At 44.3% G+C, this 20,009-nt stretch overlaps 2 protein-coding genes across 7 annotated transcripts in view; both read right to left on the bottom strand.

Moving 5' to 3' along the window:
* The window catches only part of stat5a (signal transducer and activator of transcription 5a), a 41,827-nt gene extending 36,144 nt beyond the window's left edge, over positions 1-5,683 (bottom strand). For all 3 annotated transcript variants that reach the window (XM_031867604.1, XM_031867602.1, XM_031867606.1), the window contains exon 1: positions 5,526-5,683. The gene's annotated coding sequence lies outside the window, so the exon portion shown is untranslated. The remainder of the gene's footprint in view (positions 1-5,525) is intronic.
* A 3,206-nt stretch (positions 5,684-8,889) lies between these two features.
* Positions 8,890-19,795, bottom strand: stat3 (signal transducer and activator of transcription 3 (acute-phase response factor)). 4 transcript variants are annotated; one of them, XM_031867597.1, is made up of 24 exons: positions 19,552-19,795; positions 17,050-17,199; positions 16,548-16,791; positions 16,344-16,436; positions 16,154-16,235; positions 15,955-16,055; positions 15,504-15,655; positions 15,197-15,355; positions 14,798-14,890; positions 14,621-14,680; positions 14,509-14,538; positions 14,317-14,410; positions 14,177-14,224; positions 13,915-13,998; positions 12,922-13,020; positions 12,658-12,793; positions 12,513-12,565; positions 12,325-12,419; positions 12,088-12,227; positions 11,797-12,018; positions 11,424-11,466; positions 11,041-11,103; positions 9,922-10,019; positions 8,890-9,838 (listed from the first exon to the last, which is right to left on the bottom strand). In XM_031867597.1, exons 2-24 carry the CDS (start codon positions 17,175-17,177, stop codon positions 9,768-9,770), a joined length of 2,388 nt encoding a protein of 795 aa, XP_031723457.1. In that variant the 5' UTR covers positions 17,178-17,199; positions 19,552-19,795; the 3' UTR covers positions 8,890-9,767. The 4 variants fall into 4 exon arrangements, with proteins under 4 accessions (XP_031723457.1, XP_031723458.1, XP_031723459.1 ...); XM_031867598.1 differs by having other exon boundaries at positions 8,890-9,808; XM_031867599.1 differs by lacking the exon at positions 11,041-11,103.
* Between the last annotated feature and the right edge of the window lie 214 nt (positions 19,796-20,009).

Raw genomic sequence — 20,009 nt, 5'->3', positions numbered from 1 at the left:
TAGATAGATATAGTTATCTCGAGATCACAAGTTAATTATGGCGTTAACTGAGAAAACAAGCTTTGTTATCCATAGTTCATTTTCTAGAACGAGAAAACAAAAGCTTGTTTCCTCTTATTAATTAAAATGTTCAGGTCAAATCAGTGATGACCTGGTGAAGTAAGTGGAAGGATACGTCTGGTTTTCAAAATAAACTGTTTACATGGGTATAAAGAAAACACACATATGGAAATGAGATTAAATGGATTGTATTTTACCCGTGTCACGAACAGATTTAAAAGAAAATACCACAGAATTGTGAGGGAAATGTCTTTATTCTCCGATCTTAAACTAAATCAATAATTTCTGACATGGACGAATACATTTGAGTCAAAGTCATCTCTGACTAAGTACAGTCACAAAAGCAAGATTTTTTTTTTCCTTTCAGATCTGAAGTTATATCTTCTGAATCCATTTAATCTTATTTCCATATATGTATTTTGTATGTACCCTTGTTAACACCTTATTTTGAAAACCGGACATTGTCACACGTGTATCCTTCCACTCACGTCAACAAGTCCATCACTGACAGCTCCATACGGGCCGTTTGAATGCATTCACTGGTTGATTTGACCCACACTTTTTAGTTAATAACAAGAAACAACCTTTTCTTTTCTCGTGATAACGAATTCACTATCTTGTAATCTCGAGATAACGATATTAAAACTAATGTTTGAATCGTGTCTGTTTAGGGTCTGCATACTAAACAAACAAGGCGTCTTTCCCTCTTTTTCATATTCAAGCCTTCACATGATACGATCTCCTTTAGGGCACGGATGAAGCCATTCGTTCATACATAAATCATGCATGAGAGAGATAAAGCATGACTCAGGGCCCAAATGCATTAATAAAACACAAAAAGGAGATCAATAACTTACCAAAAAACACATCCCATGCTCTACAGTAGAGATGCGCTAAACATCAATATCATATCAATGATGTGATATGAGGCTAGATATTGTCATAAGTATTATTTGCCTTCATCGGCTTTTCTCGTTTTCTCCACATTACTTATGATCCTTTAATCAAAAATCTCAATATTTAAATATTTTGTAAAAGCACAAACGGTCAACCCTGCCATATCGTCGCAATATCAATCATCAAAAAACATGCTGATATTTAATTTGCTCCATATCGCCCAGTCCCACTCTGCAGTAAACCATCAAACTCTCATTAAATGGAACGATTTAACTCAAGCACATGCGCAGCAAAAAACCCGAAGATTTGCCATTTTACTGCCGTTGATATTTCAGAGCTCCGGGGCAACAGACACGCTTGTGTGCGGTTGGTCACTGCGCTCCTCTGGCGCTAAGATTCTCTCTGAGAGCACACTGGTAGTTTTAGAGGAAAGAGACTTCTCTTCTCTCACTTCCAAACTGTTCTGAGGGATCCAAAGTAAAATGGCAACTTGCCAAACGCTGACAATAACCTTCCAGTATCGTTGCTCAACTGTGTGTGTGTGTGTGTGTGTGTGTGTGTGTGTGTGTGTGTGTGTCTGCTGCTGAGGCGTGACAAAACAACACGGATCAATCCAACAGATACTGTGGATGACTTGTACCGTCGTTTGCTATGATCTAAAATCACAAAGTCTGCGTCTGAATGTAGGTTTTGAGTCAACAAGACGTGTGAACGTCACTAAACTTCTGGCAGCATTTTGAGTCATTTATATTTCAGGCTTACGGGCCAGGCCAGAAAGTTGCAACATTATTTTTTTGTTTTCTGCTGTGTGTTTAAGGGTTTAGGCATTGTGTAAAAAAAAAAAAAATGAGAAATTGATTAATCCGGACTACCAGCCTTAAGTCTACTTTGAGGTGACCCCCACGTCTCCATGACACAATCCTTGGGGGTTGGAGCGTAAACGCTTTCTTTTCCCTGATTTGTGACTTGCTTGGTGTGACTTAGTGCAAACGTGCCTTCGAGCACTGTTCTGGCTTTTCTTGTTGTGTCACTGAGATAATAACCCGGGGGCCTTATCGCGCCACTCAGTGTCTGGAAGATAATAGGAGAGAAAGTGATAAAGAGAGAAACTGCTGATCAGACCCTGCAGAGGTATAGCGGGGGCTGATGGGAATCACATTTGAGCCTTGTGTGGAGCAGGCAGCGGTCACGGGACAGCCGCGCAACGCTGTGGATGCCAACAATCAGCTGCGCTATATTCGACAGATGGATCAGAGCGTCCCTGGCCTAGACCGGGCTAAGCGAGCTCACGGGTCACGTGACCAGTGGATTAGCGTTAGCCTAACTGAAAGGGGGAGGAGGCAAGTGTGCATGTCAGCGCATGCTTCCTGATCACTTCCCTTCAGACCGTGTTTCCCTTTCTCTTTCACTGCCCCCTTAGTCCCCTCGTCGCCCTGTTAGTTTATCATTCTCGTGACCATTTTTTTTCCACCAAAGAAAGGGATCACAAGCATCTTTCCTGTGTCCATCGTCTCCTCGTCCGCTCAGACCCGAGGAAAGGCCCCACGCTAAGCACGTTCGTTAGGGCATAAGTGATTCTGACACCTTTGACTCGTGGCTCAGTCAGATCAAAACCACTGCTGTAATCGGCTCACTTCCAGCTATTCATGATGTCAGTGCTGATGTCACGTCTCCTGTGCTGCCCCTTCCCTACCCCCCCTTATTATTATAAAAGTAAGACGCATACAGACACCATGCCATGCTGGGGGCACATGGAAAAGTGGGCTCGTGGAATAAAAACAGTGGGTTCCCCCCGTCTGCTCCTGCTACTGCTGCTCCTCCTCCAGCATCTGGGTATTTCTGTCAGGGGACACAATGTGCCGGATCAGCATGCCGTGTTCCCACGCAGACCCAAAACACCGCGGTGGCAGAGGGAGCACGCAGGCTAACGCGGTTCAATGGTAGAAGTCACTGACATTTTCTTTTTTTGTTTCTGTAGATCACAGCTGGACTGAAACACGTTATTGATTGAGAGGGCAGACATTCAGATAAGAGCAACAGGGAAGAAAAAATGAGAACTGACAAAGAAGACGAGTCTTGACTCTTGTCTTGAAATTAGGGATGAACAATGAATCTCAATGAATCCTGTAATTCATTTTTTCCAAACCTACTGCACTTTTCAAGCAGCATGGCACACGGCTTGTTAAAGGCGATATGGAGATGCAATTTCAAACGAAATATTGTCGCGCTGCAGAGATGTCCTGGCCTACACATCCTATGCTGCAGACTTGGGGAAACATCTTTGTTTGGTACAGTGAACATTCTCTCGAATACCGCGACTGATATCACAGTTGCGATATCAGTCAATTACATATCTTTTTCAAAAACTGTTCCGCCCTATACTTGAAATTGCTTCGCCCAAAACAAACAAAAAGTATTCAAAAATGAGGAATCAAAATCGTCAGCACTGTTAAAAACACCCCCCCGGGGCCAAACAGGAGAGTGTCGGCAAACTAACGGCTCCTGTTGCTGTGCTCATCCAGAGTTTTCACACAGCGACCTCGATGGGGGGACATTATCACAGTGGACAGAGGGCATTATCACGCACATAATCCTCAATTAGGAGCCACGGGGGAACCGAGTCAATGCTACACTGTAGGTTTCTGCAGAAATGTTGTCCAAAAGGAAAACACAGAAAGTCTTACCTTGTCAACTCAGCATTTAGTACGCAACATAATGACAAAGGATGCATATCAGGATGCACACAAGTAACCAAGGACACGTTTTACACACACACACACACACACACACAGATATGAAAGCGTCAAGAGACATTCAAATTCTGTTTGTAAGAGAGAGCATGCACAAACACCAGGGTTTGGATTTAATAGTCAGCTTTGGGTTAACCTTCATCAATCATAATTTCATGCTTTTTTTTAAAAACCACACATCAACATTAAGCCAATGCTGAGCAACAATGCATCCTCTGTTTCACAGCAACGCTCAGTATATAGGATGAATGGCACAGACCTGATCGCAATGACCCAACTCACTCCTGTTCTGTCAACACTCGGCTCCTTTCAAATGTAGGATTCAACTTCCCTGACAACGTGCACATGAACACAGCTGGTAGCGGCCTAGGTCATTTCTTCTTCTTCTCAAGCCACTGTGTTAGAGTATAAATTGACTATATAAAGACTTGTGTGTGTGTGTGTGTGTGTGTGTGTGTGTGTGTGTGTGTGTGTGTGTGTGTGTGTGTGTGTGTGGAGCACTAGCGGTGATAATAGTGACCTTTCTTTTATTTGTTTTTTGGAAATCTCCCATATTACCATACTGCATCTGTATTTATGGTATTCAATACTGAGTGACTGTGTTGTACGTCATCGTTGGTCCTATTTTTATGACGTCAGTCCAAAGTCCTGACATAATGCATGAAGGAATCAGTCAGACAAGTGTCGCGGAGTACAAGATGTCTCTCTTGAAATATGAAATCCTCATAATTAAAGAAGCTCCAAGCTGCTGTATTACTTGCTTATAAGCGCAGCGCATAGCGACAGGCCCAGAGAGACCGAGCAGAAAGCTCTCAGTCGGCCTGTCAAACTTCTGGAGCCCATGACCCTCCTGAGCGCAGTGTAACGCAGTCACAGCCTGTCAGAAGAACCTGTGTGTGTGCTGCCGCAGGTTATCTTTAAGGTTCTATTTCACGTGCCTCTCTACAATGAAACGGTAGTCTGTGAATTAAAACGTGTTTTTTTTTTTTTTATCACAAATAACTTTTAAATGAGTGAGCGGAAGTGCACACGTAGGGACGGGGACGAGAACTGGGTGGTGGCTGGACAGGCCTTCCACTCACGAGACGGCTGCTCGTGCACCGGGTGGACGCAGTATTTTTGTCGCCTTAAACCTAAACAAGAACTTCTGTTGCGTTTTTTGTTTCGATGTCGCAGTCATTTTAAGCCAAACTGTAGTGTTTATTTTTTATTTTTTTTACTAAACCGGTTTTGTCGCTTAAACCTAAACAAAGTTGCAGTGTTTTGTTGTTGTTGTTGTTTTTTGTTGGGTATACCACGTGTTTGAAACGGTTTAAAACCGGAATAAAACACGTTTCCCCTTCGAAAACGTAATTGAGAGTGCAGTGTATCTGTGCGGGGACGTTTTTCAGTCGGAGACGGTGTTGTGGCGAGAGGGGATTTAATGCGTCGCGGAGGTTACGTTGGACTCTCGCCCCTAAAAGAGAAAACTACTTCATGTGTATAAAGACACCACTAATGTCAGTGCTATTTATCCACAATGCAGCGAGGTGTAAACTCATTGCAGTCAGCCCGCCGTGTAGGAACATAACGGGGACCTGCCTGTTGATTCAGCGGCGCTGATAAAACCAAAAGAAGAAGAAGAGTAGAATAAAAGTGTGCTCCTATACGTCCACTGCTTTGCGCGTGTGCACGCGCCCCCTGGGTTTGTTTACAAAGCGCTGTCACAATATCGTTTCGCAACCTGCGGTGGTCCGCGGGACGAGACACGGGGACGTCCGAGCCCCTTCAGGACGAAAAACGCGTTTCAAAAAAAAGACACCAAACTGTCCCACTCACCTCTCCGTGGAGCGACGGGGAGACCTCGCTGTCCTTTTGCATAAAACGCGAGGAAGAGCGGCCGCATCGACGTGTACAACCTTCAGCAGGAATCTCTCAGTCCGTCAGTCAGTCGCGTAGTTTCCAACAGTTCGCCTGACACACACGCTCTCTCTCTCTCTCTCTCTCTCTCTCTCTCTCTCTCTCTCTGTCAAACCGCCCACTTCCGGCGGCTGTTGAACGTGTGAGTTAGAAACCGTTTCTGTAGATTTATGTCCCGCTGATGACTGATTTTAGGCTAAAGGACAAATAACAATGGACACAGATCCATCATGATTTCTTGTTGTCTGCTCAAACTTCATGCGTTATTGTTATATTTAATCTCACATCTATCTGATTATTGTTATTGCATATTTATGTGCACATCGTGTTACACGCCCAATAAATTATGCACAATGTTCTGAATTTTAAGGACTCTTTGTTTTGATTTTTTAAGGACTATTTTGTGCAAAACAATACAAATGACCCACTACTAACATTCATAGATAAATTCATTAAAAAATAAAGAATAAAGCGAAATCACTATAATAACAACAACAACAACAACAATAATACTAATATAGAGTCATACATATATTAATTGCCGATCAACGAGTTGAGAGAGACAGTGGCTCCTGTCAGTGGTGCACGTCATTAAACTCAGACTCACTTTTCTCTGACCCGCCGGGATCAGAGCAGTTATGAGCAGACCGGTTGATTAGATTAAGTCTAATCTACTGTACAGTACACCCAAATCTGTCGCCCTCCGTCTGGAGAACAGCGACGCCTTCTGGTACCAAACGCATTTTATTTGAACAGAGAGAGAGAGAGAGAGAGAGAGAGAGAGAGAGAGAGAGAGAGAGATGAATTAAGAACAAGGTGTGCCTGTGGCAAAATCCCAGCAGATAAGAGCATATCGCTGCCTGAAGATTTGATTTTAACTCAAAGAGATCAAATTGAATAATACATAAAAATAGAATAAAGTTATTGTTAGATTAATGTTGAAGCGGTGTTTAATGTATTACATGATCCATGTGTTGCTAATTCTAAAGGCGCTTCCATAATAATGCTGAAACTGGAACTCACTGTAATGTGTTTATCATGCAGCATGTTCTGATACAAAGTAACAAGTAATCTGTCAGGTATATGAGTAAATATAAGTATGAGTGCCTCCGAGTTGTACGCAGGTGTACTACTTTAATAAGCAGTGGTTTTCCTGACTGTAGGGTCATTTCTCCATTTAAGGGGGAACACCACCTATCGTGGACTGCTCCACAAACTCAATGGCCTCCATTAGTCGGCCCAATGTAAAAGCATTCACAGGGGCCGAACAGGCGGTATCGTTTATATGGCACATGTTCATTTATATGTATCTCCCTTGTCTTGAGAACAGTAAACTCTTTGCTGACAGGCTGACTGTAACTAATCTGAAAATCCTGCAGAAATACTGACATAACTGTTCTGTGACTTCATTTCCCCACATGTCAAAAAGTCATCAAATCAGAAGTCTCTCTCGCACGCACACACACACACACACACACACACAACTGCACAAGCCAATCACCCGACTGCACCCTGTTGAAGCCTCATCAATCCTCCAGATTGATTGGCTGCAGGCCAGAACTGAAGGGTGACAGCTGCTTCCTCAGACAGCTGAGTCAGCAGCTGCTGACAGTAATAGCTGCACATCTCCACACCCCTCTCGTCCTCTCCTGTGTTCATTTCCTACCACCGAGACAAGCAAGGGGAAGGGGAAGGAGAGAGAGAGAGAGAGAGAGAGAGAGAGAGAGAGAGAGAGAGAGAGAAAGAGAGAGAGTCCAGTGATACAGAAACAGCTTCCTTCACTGTCTCTGTTTGTCTAGCCGCCTGATCTCAGCTGTCACACTCTTCAAAGGTCTCGTGGGAATCCCGGCAGTCACATCAGCGCCACGATGTGAGCTGGATATGAGCTGCACACGCAATATGTGGTTTCCAGTCAGGGAAGTCCAGGGATCTCGTGTTGAGAGACACCGCTTGTTGGAAATGGAAAAAAAAAGGAAGTGTAACGAGGTCACATCTTAGTAGCCTAACATTCAAATCCCAGCATCTACACGGTACAAAAAAAGCACACCACCTGCTTTCACAAAAGTGATTATTTCAAATCAAAGCAGCGATATGATACCTCCTGTGTTTCACCTGCTGTTACAACAGTAGATCATTTGTGTTTCCTCTCGGGTTACCACTCTTTGTCATCAACTTTGAAGAAATACCGGTAAAAACAGAACACGGGGGTTGATTTTATGTGCCGTTGGATTGCTATTTGCACACACAATAATAATAAAATGGGATCTCCGAGTTGACTCTGCACATGAAAGGAGCCCCAAATGCACTATTCCCACAGTTTCCATGTCAAAATGTCCCGGATCATCATATGAAGTCAATATTGCGGCTGTGTGTCCTGCATTACACCTCAGCTCTATTCCTCTGCAGCAGGCAGCGCCAGACCAACAGGGGCCTCGTAAAGATCAAATGTTTATTGCTTTCAGCGTTATTTATCGCGTATTGCTTTATTAGTTGGACTTCCTCCTTCCTTCCTGTTAATCACCTGATTTCCCTCCTCTACACTTCTGCATTTCAGTGCATTTCCAATCATGAGCTCTTTCCTGATACTGGTCCTCAGCCAGTTCCTGGAACATCACATTGTCTGCCCTTATTTTACCTTCAGAATGAAGTTCACTCCAATAAAACCTGTTTTAGACTTCCTCCGGCTTGAGCAGAAGAGCGATCTGACGTCTCTTTGTTTGATTGTGTGAGAACTGACGTGAAAAACTTCGGCTCGTCACTTCTCGTCCAGTTCTCAGAATCAGAGGCAGTGAGGTCTCTCATCCAGCAACTTCTGATCTGGTATCTGGTCTATACACACACACACATTGGTTTTGAAGTACCAGGGACACTGCACAATAATCAACATTTAATGTTTTACCTCAATGTAAAATGTGCCTCAATTAGCTGATTTTCATCTGTGGTCCCTGGGCAGGTTATTACATACATAAGTGTGAAACATGTTGAATATGACTGAATATTAAAAGTCCCTTTTCACAGCGCTGATTTTAACTTACTAATAACATAAACAATAGCTACAGCTGTGTTTGGTAAGCTTGTCAGTGAGCCAGCATGCACAATACCAGGACCCCGAAACTGAAGCAGTTCAATTATGAATTTTGTGCTTCAAACTGACTCTTTATTAAGTTATTAATGTTTAGTCCCAGTAGATAATTATTGTCTGTCCTCCAATAACACACAGTTGAAATGTTTAAACATAAAACATTAGAAAACACACAAGACAATAATTACACCGACAGATGACTCGACTACTTTCAGTGCTGACTTGTTTTTATTGCCAAATAAAGAATAGTTAAGAGCGTATTTTACAGAAATCCTCTCGACATTTCATGGCATGACGGACAAACATGTCGACGGGGGTTCGCTCAACGGTACGAAGGATCAGAAACTTTACTCTGTTCACTCTGTCAGAGTGACATGTCGTTCTTAAGCATCCGTGGTTATCTCAATAACAAGTGTCTCTGAAAAGGAAATAACGGGAAGAAAGAAAGAGTGTCTTAAATTCATTTTCGTTTCCTCTCTCCACAGTTCTGTCACACTCCAAATTGTTCTGAGAAATATACAAGAAATACTCCAATTTGAGTGAACGCTATCATGAAACAGAAACCGTTTTAAATGACACCGGGGTTACTGCGGGACACCATTTGGCCGGGGTTAGAAATGCAAAACAACAGACTTAAAACGGACCATTAAGTGCACGACAATAGTAGAATTACAAAGCGCCATAGCTTATACAACAAGTATTCTTGTTACATTTCTTATTCAAAGAAAACAAAAACCACATGAATTCATAAACATTTGTAAAAAGTCAAAAACACTTTTCTCAAAAAAATATAATTCCAGATAATTAAAAAGGTACTGAAGACATTTATGCAGATGTGGAGGTACTGGATGGGAGCAGGATGCTGCTTCAAATACAACCGGTCCACGCACTGAGCTACAGGTGAGAGCCGAAACGAGTGGAAGTGCTCTTTTAAAAGAACGTCTTTTCAAATCATTCAGTGTGAAAGGGAGGCAGATTATGTGGACAGAGGGAGAAAATAAAAATCATCATAATATCCTCCATCACGACACAATATCCAAATCCCATCGAAGGAAATAAAGACAGTCGGGGAAACCTCTTCACATCGGCGATGCTACATCCATGTCCAACGTCAGCGAGTCTGCGGAAAGCAAATCCAAGAACAATGTTGCTGTTAATGTTACTTATTAATCGAGTTCTACGGCAACGACGTGTGTGTGTGTGTGTGTGTGTGTGTGTGTGTAACGGACTCACCCAAATGTCCTGGATTAGGTTCGGCTTCGTTGTGCATCAGGGAGTCGAGGGTGCGCGGCGACATGGGGAACAGGTCACTGGTGTTTCCAGAGTTTGTGCTGTGAGAAAAGAAGTGAACAAAAAAGAAGATAAATTGTATATCACAAACTGAAAGGCTCACCGATGGTCACACACACACTTGCACGTGGATTCAAATCGTACACTAGCAACTTGATAAAAATCTTCAAAATGAAGGAATCACAATTCAAGTGTTAACCTTTTAAATGCCGCAACAAATTGCGTCAGAACTTGGAAGAGGAATTTGCATTCCAGTATATGATGCATATGGCACATAGACATTGAATTGAATGGAATAGATCGGCCGCATTGTTGCCGACATGCCATCCAGCTGTTTTGGTGCGTCCCCAGTGTGATACACAGAGCAGTGGTTAATGAGTGAAAGGGTCCAGCAGGCTCACCATCGACAAACAGTTTCAGCATTCGTGTCAGTGTGCAGAGGCGTGCCCAACAGACGATACAGCAGATGGAGAATGGGGTGGATCCGTGGTAAAATACTCACAAATATTGAGATATGAATATAGAAATACGTGAATTAAACCAGGAAAGACTGGCCAGATGTTACACACGGTTTCCTGCTTCTATTTCAGGCAGGTGCTCAGCACACTAACACGGTTTAACATTGAACTGATGTTAACAACAGCTACGGTCAATGTGTGTTATTTTACTTCCGTGATCATTCAAACTGACTTTTGAATTAATTTCCATCAATAAAACTACTATCTGGAACTTCTCATCAATTCTTCTCATGCAATCATATGAAAAATACGTTGGACTGTAGAATTCATATAGATGGATCTGGTTGAGGAACAGAATGAGAAAGTGATGAATGGCGGGGAGATGCTCTTGTATTAGGACGCAGGACAAGTGGCGGTGAGTTGGAAACAATAAACAGGAGTTATGTCGGCGGGGACACGGCACTAGAAATCCCTGGAACCCACCCGTCCAACACACAGACAAAAGTGACAAGATGCGCGCGCACACACACACACACACACACACACACACACACACACAAAGCCCTCCCTACATGCTACTGCCCCCACTCCCCCGAGCGCCTACCCTGGGAATCCGCTCCCAAGCAGCAGCTCACTGTCCGGCAAGTCCATGAACACGGAGGGACACCTACGGAGACAGGTGATGATCTCACTGAGCAGACCTCACAACCCAGCAGCAGCACACCCTCAAACCCTCGTCTCCCCGTCTCACAAGTACACATATCCAACAACAACACGTTGTGCATATCAAGCACCCGATAGCAGGTGTGAGCTGCGGTCAGTCTAAAGTGAAACTGTTTCCTCGGTGTGAGAACAGGGTGATGGTTCCTTCCGACGACAGCGATGACTCACAGTGAGAGTAGGAACTGATTGGTTGACTTTTCTTTGAACCAGATCTTCCCATAAATACTGATGATTTAAAAAAAGAGAGGAGTGACAGATACTTACGGTGTAACGCAGATGAACTTTGTCTTCAAGTATGGCTGAATAGCTGTCGGGGAAAAGAAACACGTTAGCACAAATAATACTGAACACAACAGAAGAAACTTGCGAGACGTAACATACATAATAAGTCGTATGTGTTGCTTCTCTTAAAGGAACCATCTGTATATCAGTTACTCACTGCAGGTTACCTTGAAGTGAAAGTGAATCGGGGCCGCGTTTAACAGCTAAACTTTTAAAAAACATCCGTTCATTCATCTCAGTTTTTTGTTTGCCGCGGAGGGATGCGAGAAAAAACAACGTCTTCTTCAAGATTTGAGACACAGGGGGAGTAATTGACAGACAGATGGTGATTTTGTGGGTGGAGTCAGTGACTTACTATTTGTGGAGTCTCCTCCCATCTCGGGCTCAGGAGCTGCTTCTGGCCGGCAGTACTTCCCGAAAGCTTCATCTTTGGGGATATCGGGGTAGAGGTACACGAGAGGGGACACCAGGATGTTGGTGGCGTCCATGATCTTGTAGCCCATGATGATGTCGGCGAAGGACATGCTGTTGAGCTGCTGCTTGGTGTACGGCTCCACCGACTGCATCTGGGTCTTCCCTACAAACAACACGAGGACGCTCAGTGCCAAAACGGAAAATACAGTAAATCCTGAGGACATTAACTCACCACTTATGTCTTTCTCTACCCATGTGAATGTGATGCCGCCCTCCTTGCTGCTCTCACTGAAGCGCAGCAAGAACGTGCCGGGAGGTTTTGGACTCAGACTGGCCCTCTCCCTCTCTTTGCTGATGAAGCCCATGATGTACCTGCAAAGCAACAGGAAGATTCCGGACGTTAAACATAGCAACGCTCTCCATCATGTGAAACAGGGGACTCGTGAACATAAAGGGACGGCCATCTCACCCTTCATTCCACAGGGCCAGGATGTACTTCTTCACCAGGTCAATGATGTTGTCTAGCCACACCCAGAAGGAGAAGCCTTTGCCCGCCATGTTTTCCTGGAGAGGAAGAAGAAAAATAAGTCTCACTGAAGCAATACAAGATGGCCGATTGAACCGGGAGTTTGTTGTTGTTTTTTAAAAGGTCAGTACCTTACAGAACTTGGCCCAGGTGATCTGACAGCCGGAGTAGTTGACACACGGCCCTGGACGGACAATAACATCACACATGAATACATGACGCGGTGTTCGGTTGAACTGTTTTTTTTGGAGACTTTAAAAGGCGCGACACCCTCACCTAGTAGTTTCTCAGCCAGTGTGGTGAGCTGCTCAATGGTCAGGCCTCGCTTGGTGGTGGAGGAGAATTGCCAGCTCAGGACCTCGGCCACCTGGTCCCACGTCCCCACCGGAGGCTTGGTGAAGAAGTTCACGTTCTGTACACAGAGAGACACGCAGACCAACACGGCTTAAAGACACAACAAGCGTTTAACACGGCTAAACAGATGAACATTCTCCCTCCAGCAGAGTTCAGCCCCCTTCCCAGCAGAGGGTGCCGTCTCACCTTTGGGTGGTTGGTGAGCATGTTGTACCACAGGATGGAGGCCCAGGCGTTGGGCATCTGGCAGATGTTCGATATGACCACCACAGGCAGGGAATGGGTCTGCACAAACGGAGGAAACATTAACATATATATATATATATATATATCACACGTTTGGTTATTCCTTGCCGACATTTACTCTCGCACGACGATGCGAAAATGTTCCCGCTTCCATTCCAGCACGTCGTCTTGTAATAGGACTTCTTCAGGTGGTCCTCTCAACTGTACTACTCGTACACCTCGAGGACGTGCTGCTGTTCTTAGCAGGAGGAGGCATTTTGGTGTAAAAGGGGTTGTCCTTTGTCCAGCAACCAATGCAGGCATCACACCCCGAGATGTGGGTTGAGTTTGTGGGTGAGATGAAATGATGATAGGTCAAGATGCATGTTCTAGTGTTCCAACGACTCAGTCGAGGCCCAGGGTTTAAGTACCCGCTCAGTTTCTTACATCTTGGTCGCAGGAAACGAGAATAAAATTGAATAACCACTCACTGCTTCACATAACGTGTCTTCACACTACCTATAGACCTTGGTTTCGCCATGAAGATATATGTCGCAGATGCCGTCGCTCTGAGGCTCACACAGCGTGTTGTGTTTTGACTCAGAGTCACATGGAAGCTCTGTGGTGCGTTGAGAGTTAGCAAAATACACGATGATGACCGAGTCTGCAGATCGAAGGAAAAGCCTTTCTCACAGGGTCAATACATGTGGACTGATGGGGGGAGGTTTGACTTTAAGTAACAGCTCATTCAGAGGCAGAGGTGGTGACATTCCTCTGGAGGTGGAGGACTCGGTTAATGACTCATGTGTCTCGTTCTACATACTTTGGTCAAAGAACGACGCTGTTGTAATCTTACGTTGTGTGCTTCAGAGTTGTGTTGACTTCTGGTGTGCGATGAAAGTTTAACTGAGGATACGGAAATGTCTCCGAGTTCACAGAGACACTGATACTGACCTCCAGATCGATCTTCAGGCCTTGGTGGTAGACTTCCGTCTCAAAAGTGATCAGGTGGAGCTCCTCTGTGACAATCAGAGAGGCCTGGAGAAAAAAAAACAGACGTTCAAACGTCCACTGAAGACAGAACATTATCAAAGCTGCCCCCAGTATTCTGTTATTAAACCCCATCTGTTGTTTCCACCAGTAAATATGGTGTCAAATCTTAAGGATTGCCACTTTAAATGACTCTCTATTGCACACACACACAGACAGTACTCACGTCGCTGTTGGTCCGGCCACCGTTACCACACCTCTGTTCTCTCAGGGTCTGTAACAAAACAGGAAGTCAGTGATCCACAGCAGGCGTTTATCAGATACCTTCACTGTCGAGCAGTGCGCTCCATCAGCTCTATTACTCACCAAGTGTTTAAACTCGGCTGACAGGCTGCCATTGTTGGACTCTTCCATGTTCATAACTTTCGTGTTGGTTCCAAGGATGTTGAACTTCCGTGACCTGAGAAAATCAAGTTGCACCATGAAGTGAGGCTCTTTTAAAAAAAAATAAAAAATAACATCAAACGTGGTCTTAAAGCGTCGGTCTTAAAGTCGTACCCTCGAATTGCAGCCACATCTCCAGATTCCCTAAAAAAAATAAATTCAAATCAGTAAAGCAGTTTCTCATAATGTAAATGTTAGAAGCTCCAGATAAAAAAAAAAAACTCACTTGTCAATGCAAACTTTAATTTTCAGCTGGTAATTGAGTTCAGGAAACTTTACCAGTAACCTGTGAAAATGAGAGAAAAGATGATTAGGATATAAAATGCTGCACTCTCAGTCACATGGGACACATAATACAAAGCATAGAAACGTGTACGTTGTGTCCTGCAGGCCTGCATCTTACCTCACTTTATTCGTGAACTGCACTCCTGTCTTTATGACCAGAGGTCTGTCTGGATGCATGGGCATACAAGGCTGTCGCTCGACCACGAATGAACTAGAAGACGAGAGTGGGTCACGTTTCAGAGTCCGGCAGACATCACAACAACATATGGTGAAGACAATCTGAAGGCCTAATGATTCGCAGCTTTTAAGTGCACCTCACGGTCTTCCTACGAAGAATGGAGACGGCTCGGATGTCATCACATTTGTTAAAACGAAGGCCGTGTGATGCGACTGAAAGCTCCGTATTGTTAGTAAGAGGGAGCCTCAAAATCTCTCCACCACAGATTGCTCCTTAAGGTCAACAATCAACACTCTTGTGATCGTAATAAGAACAGTAAATACGTGTCGCGTGCAGCACCTCTTCATCAGGTTTCTGAACAAGTCCACGATCTTCTCCTCCAGGGCGGGCCGGTGCTGGATGATGGGGTCTCCTTTGTAGGACACCTTCTGCTGAAGCTCCTCCAGCTTCTTGATCTGCTGGCGGATCTGGAGCTGGGACTCAGCCAGGGATGTGATCCTGGGTTAGAAAAAGAAAAATCAGACCCGGTTCAAGTTAAGACAACTTGATGAAACAGGACTCTGGTTTGTCAAACTGACTCGACGATGCGGGTCCAGAGTCTATCAAAATACTTTTCTATCGATTTGAAATGAGCCTCTCTGGTTACCATGTCTCGAGGCGGTCCAGGCAGATGTTGGGTGGACCTCCAATACAGGCAATCTGCTGCCTCCTCTTCCAGTCCGCTAGCTCCTCATCGGTCAGGTTCTTCTGCACGTAATCCATGGCGGTCAGCAAGCCTCCCATCTCGGTCACAATTTGCTACAAAAAAAAAAAAAAAAAGCACAGCATAAAGTACCCATAATGAAGTTATTAACAAATACATAATGAATAACGCTTTATTTCCCATAAAACCCACTGTCTCCCTTTGCAAAGATAATGCAACTCCTCTTTTAAGATATGATTGGTGTCACACTAAGACCCCTCCTCCAGTTTTGGCCCCATAAAGCAAATCCAGAAAAGTTCACATAAAGTAAAAACTGGTGGCCTAGCATGTAAGATGCAGCATGGACGACTGTCCTTTGCATTTCTTTTTGTCGTAAAGCATAAACACTCCTCACCCTCCTCAGCTGGTCCAGGGCGCTCAGCATCTGCTCGAGCTGAGCCATCTTCTGTCTGGTAGCAGCTGCTTGGTTGTTCCCGTTCAGGTCCTGGGACAACTCTGCACAGAAGGGTGGACGTGTCATCGGTCAGCACGCAACTAAATCAACAGCTACTAGCTGCTACAAGCTAAGAAAATAAATGTGAATTAGAATATACCTCCTTGGCTTTTCAATGTCTTGTAATTGAAGTCAAAGTCATCCTGCAAGTTCTCAAGCATTTTCATCTTCTGTTCCATATCCTGAAGAAAAACAAATACATTTATGAGAGGACACAGACTCATTTAGTCAAATTAAATAGTGTTATGGATTCTTTTGTGCTGTATTCAAATACTGTGACGGGAACTGACCTGCACCCGCTTCCTGATGTCTTGGAGGTTGTGCTCCAGAATCTGCTGCTTCTCCGTCACTACCGTCCCGGTGGGATGTGCAGCCTGGCCGTCCTGCAAGAGAATGAAACCAACACTTCTCATGGCTGTAGCACCTAAAAATCTGTGTACTGAAGCTCTTTTTACATTATACGACCGCCAGGTTCTAGCGTCGCTCCTCTCTACCTGTACAGCAGTGGTGGCGGTCTGCAGCAGCCTCTGCTCCTCCCACAGACAGCGGGCCACGATGCGAGCGATGTCCATCGGCTTCTCCAGGTACTTGCTCTGCAGGTGCTGCTTGATCCTGCGCAGGTTGTGCTGGTAGAGAACGTTGCTCTCCTGGAGGAACCGGCTATACTGCTGGTCTATTTCCCCCAAGAGGTTGTGGAACACCAGCGTGGCGTGCGACTCCTTATTGGCGGCGTAAGCCCTTATAAAAAAGGAGAGGAGGGGATAATCAGGGTAATAAGGACGTCTAGTTCCTTCTAAGAGGTGAAACCACAGCTTCACAAATGCTATTTAAATGCCATCTAAATGTACTGCACTCCACATGAGGAAGAGTACAAAAGGGGGAAATGTGTCTTATTTCTTTTCTGGGCGATGAAAAGGAATGCAATGCCACCATTGTGTTCGCAGACATAAGTGACAAAATGTGCTTTCATAACAGAGCCCAGGGAGTGCGTCTCACCAGTCCTGACTCTCGATCCAGGGGGCGAGGAACTGCCGGAGCTCCATGGGGAAGCTGTCGCTGTACAGGTGGTAGAGCTGCTCCAGGTACCTGGTCTCCAGCTGCTGCAACTGGTTCCACTGGGCCATCCTGACGTACACCTCCTAAAACCTGCACACACACACAAATATGAGTACATTTTTGTTGTGTGTGTCACACACACACGTCTTATCACCGGCCACAGAGAAATAGCTAAATGTCCGGATTCCTCTGTAAAATAAATGATGAGAACAAATGTTCAGAACAGTCACTTCCTGTTCAGTGGAATGCTGCGCCTCCACCGAGAAACGTTGGCCAACGTGCACATCTGTCAACTCCCTAAAGCAGATAACAACACATGACCTTTGCCCCCCCGACTGTGTTCAGTGGAAGAGCTACTTTATGGGGTTAGCCTTCACATCTTACCTAACAGCCGGCTACACCTTATTACATACTGTTGAATTAGGCCTCCCTCCAAAGTTTGACTCGTCTGTTAGTTGTACAATACTTTGAGATACAAAAACAGAAGTTTAACTTTTGTTAACTGATGACTAAGACATGTTCTCTCCAAGAGATTAGATTCTGCTTTCAGTTTCCAGGAGCTAAGATATTGCTCTCGCTGACACAAAGATAGCGCTGTACAGTTTAAACAAGTGGCTGTAGCTGCGTTCAACATCTGTCCATGTTTCTGCATCACTCACCCTTGTTCTTAATGTTTATCCCACCGCCATTTATATACACAAGGGGGAAGAGTATTAGAAAGTCCTTGAAGTATTGTATGACCCGATATAGAACCACTGCTAACCACAGCCTCAACAACTAAATATCTAACGAACTGGTAAGTGTAAGGTTTTTTAGTTTGAAACCGAAACAAAAACATAGATGCTATGCTTCAACTAAACCGTGTCAGTGGCCCGAGGAAGCCACAAGATTTCAGTTATGACAATTATTCTCAACATTATGAGGGTGAGGGGTTGTTTTTAAGCATGTATGGGACAAAACCAAAAGTGTCCATCGAGCGTGATAGTTTTTATATGACCTAGGTTCCTCTGAGAGGATCACATCAAAGAGCTCTCACTTCATTGACTAATGCGAGAGGATTAGTTTCATTTTTCATCACGTGAATTTGAGTTTCCTGCTTTCTATTGTTGGTGAATTATTTGGGTTGAAATTACAAAACAGTTTCCAAACTGTCCCTCTGTGAGACTATCCACGAGCCTCTGTTTAGAAGTGTCTCAGAAGTGGCTCAATACTGTTCCATCGTTCTGAAACAATGATTTCAAACAATGTTTAGAAGCAACTAGTTTATAGAAAAGTTATTTTGGGTGGTACGGTCTTAATGGGTCCACGAAGTCTGAACATATTGGTCAAATGACTGAAACATGTTGTCTGGGTCACAGACATTAGAAATGACAGCCTTTGGGGACCCTTTGATGATGATTTTTCACAAATATTGACTATTATATAAGGCTTTTGCCTTAACGCCACATCCTTAACATCTCTGTCTGAATGTTGAATTTCAATCTGGTGTGTATTCAAGTAGACTTTGCCAGCAATGTGCCGGGCCTGCCAGATGTCAGGTGTCCAATGCCTCGGTAGAACATGTGTGGCACACTACCTGTAAAAGCACACGTGTGATACCATTATCTATTTCTTAGGTCACCGATATTCCAGGAACATACTTCCTTGAGCAAACAAAAAGGCACCAGCGACCATGCCAGCAAGCGTTATATGGTCGCTGTAAACACAGGCGAGAACACAAACACTATGATTACGTTAACTCATAAAGCATTTCATAACAGTCATGCTTTGACTCTTAAGAACAATGACGACAGCCAAGGAGTGTAGTGGCCTCTCTGACACACTGTATCACCAGGACTCCACAGCTGCACAAAAGACAGGAAACAAACTTCATATTTAAGATTCTGGGAAGATTTGGAGATCTTAATTTGATTAATAGAAGAAGTGAATTCCAATGCAAGGTGTCAGACATGTTGGCCTGCAGGTGGGACAGAGATGGGCGTGTGCCAATTAAAGGCAGACACACAACAATGACCTGGATCTGACTCTTTGTCCAAACAGCATCACAGTCAAATTACAGCAATTATTCGGTCCTGTTTGACGACAACATAACGTACGTATGACCATTATCAAATCATAATGAACAGAATCTAATTAAAAACCATTAAAACAAACGTATTAGAAACAACCAAGACTTGGTTATTATATATATTATCAGCTCCATAAGGTGAGGAGCTTGCAGAAATGAGTTAGCAGCAGATAGAACGGACCTACACTTTAATAACTTATGTAACACCAAGGACACATAATGGCTTCCTCAGCTTACAACCTAGACACAGAGCTGCAGTTGTAGTTCAGTAGCAGTTTGTCTGATAGAGCTAGCGATGCATGAACGTGGTCTTGCTGTAACAAAACTGTCGTAATGAAATATAAGAAACATGCCAAAAAGCAGAAGTCGCTTACTTATTAGCTCGTTGTTACTCCTTTGTAAAGTTTCTCCGTAAAAAAAAAAGGTGTTCGACTCAAAAACACTGACAATGACAGTCAGTGACGACTTTCGTAGAAGTTGAACACACAAAAGCGAGAAGTAACGCACAGAAAGAGATCGTAACTGTCTGGGTTTTCTTGCCAACACGGGAAACACTCCTCCAACACACGTAAAGACCTTCTCACCGAGCCCATCTCCCACTGCAGTGCTCCCAGTCAAACAAACTCTGTCAACTACTTGACTGACAGCTCTCACGGCCAATAGGAGACGGTAATTTTACTGTAGCCAATCGGAATGCAGGTTATGTGTAGAAGAGGCGGGGCTTCATGGTGAGGTTGGTTGAGAACGTCGTGTTTACTGCTGTCGCAACTGCGCTGTTCCTGCCCGCCTACCCTCCCTGCGCGTGGACCACAGAGCAGGCCAGCACGCTCAT

The sequence above is a fragment of the Anarrhichthys ocellatus genome, unplaced genomic scaffold, assembly GCF_004355925.1.
Source record: "Anarrhichthys ocellatus isolate YVR2014 unplaced genomic scaffold, GSC_Weel_1.0 scaffold40, whole genome shotgun sequence".
In the NCBI taxonomy this organism is placed as follows: Eukaryota; Metazoa; Chordata; class Actinopteri; order Perciformes; family Anarhichadidae; genus Anarrhichthys; species Anarrhichthys ocellatus.
Note: the sequence above shows the minus strand (reverse complement) of the source record. Positions and strands in the feature narration are given on the sequence as shown.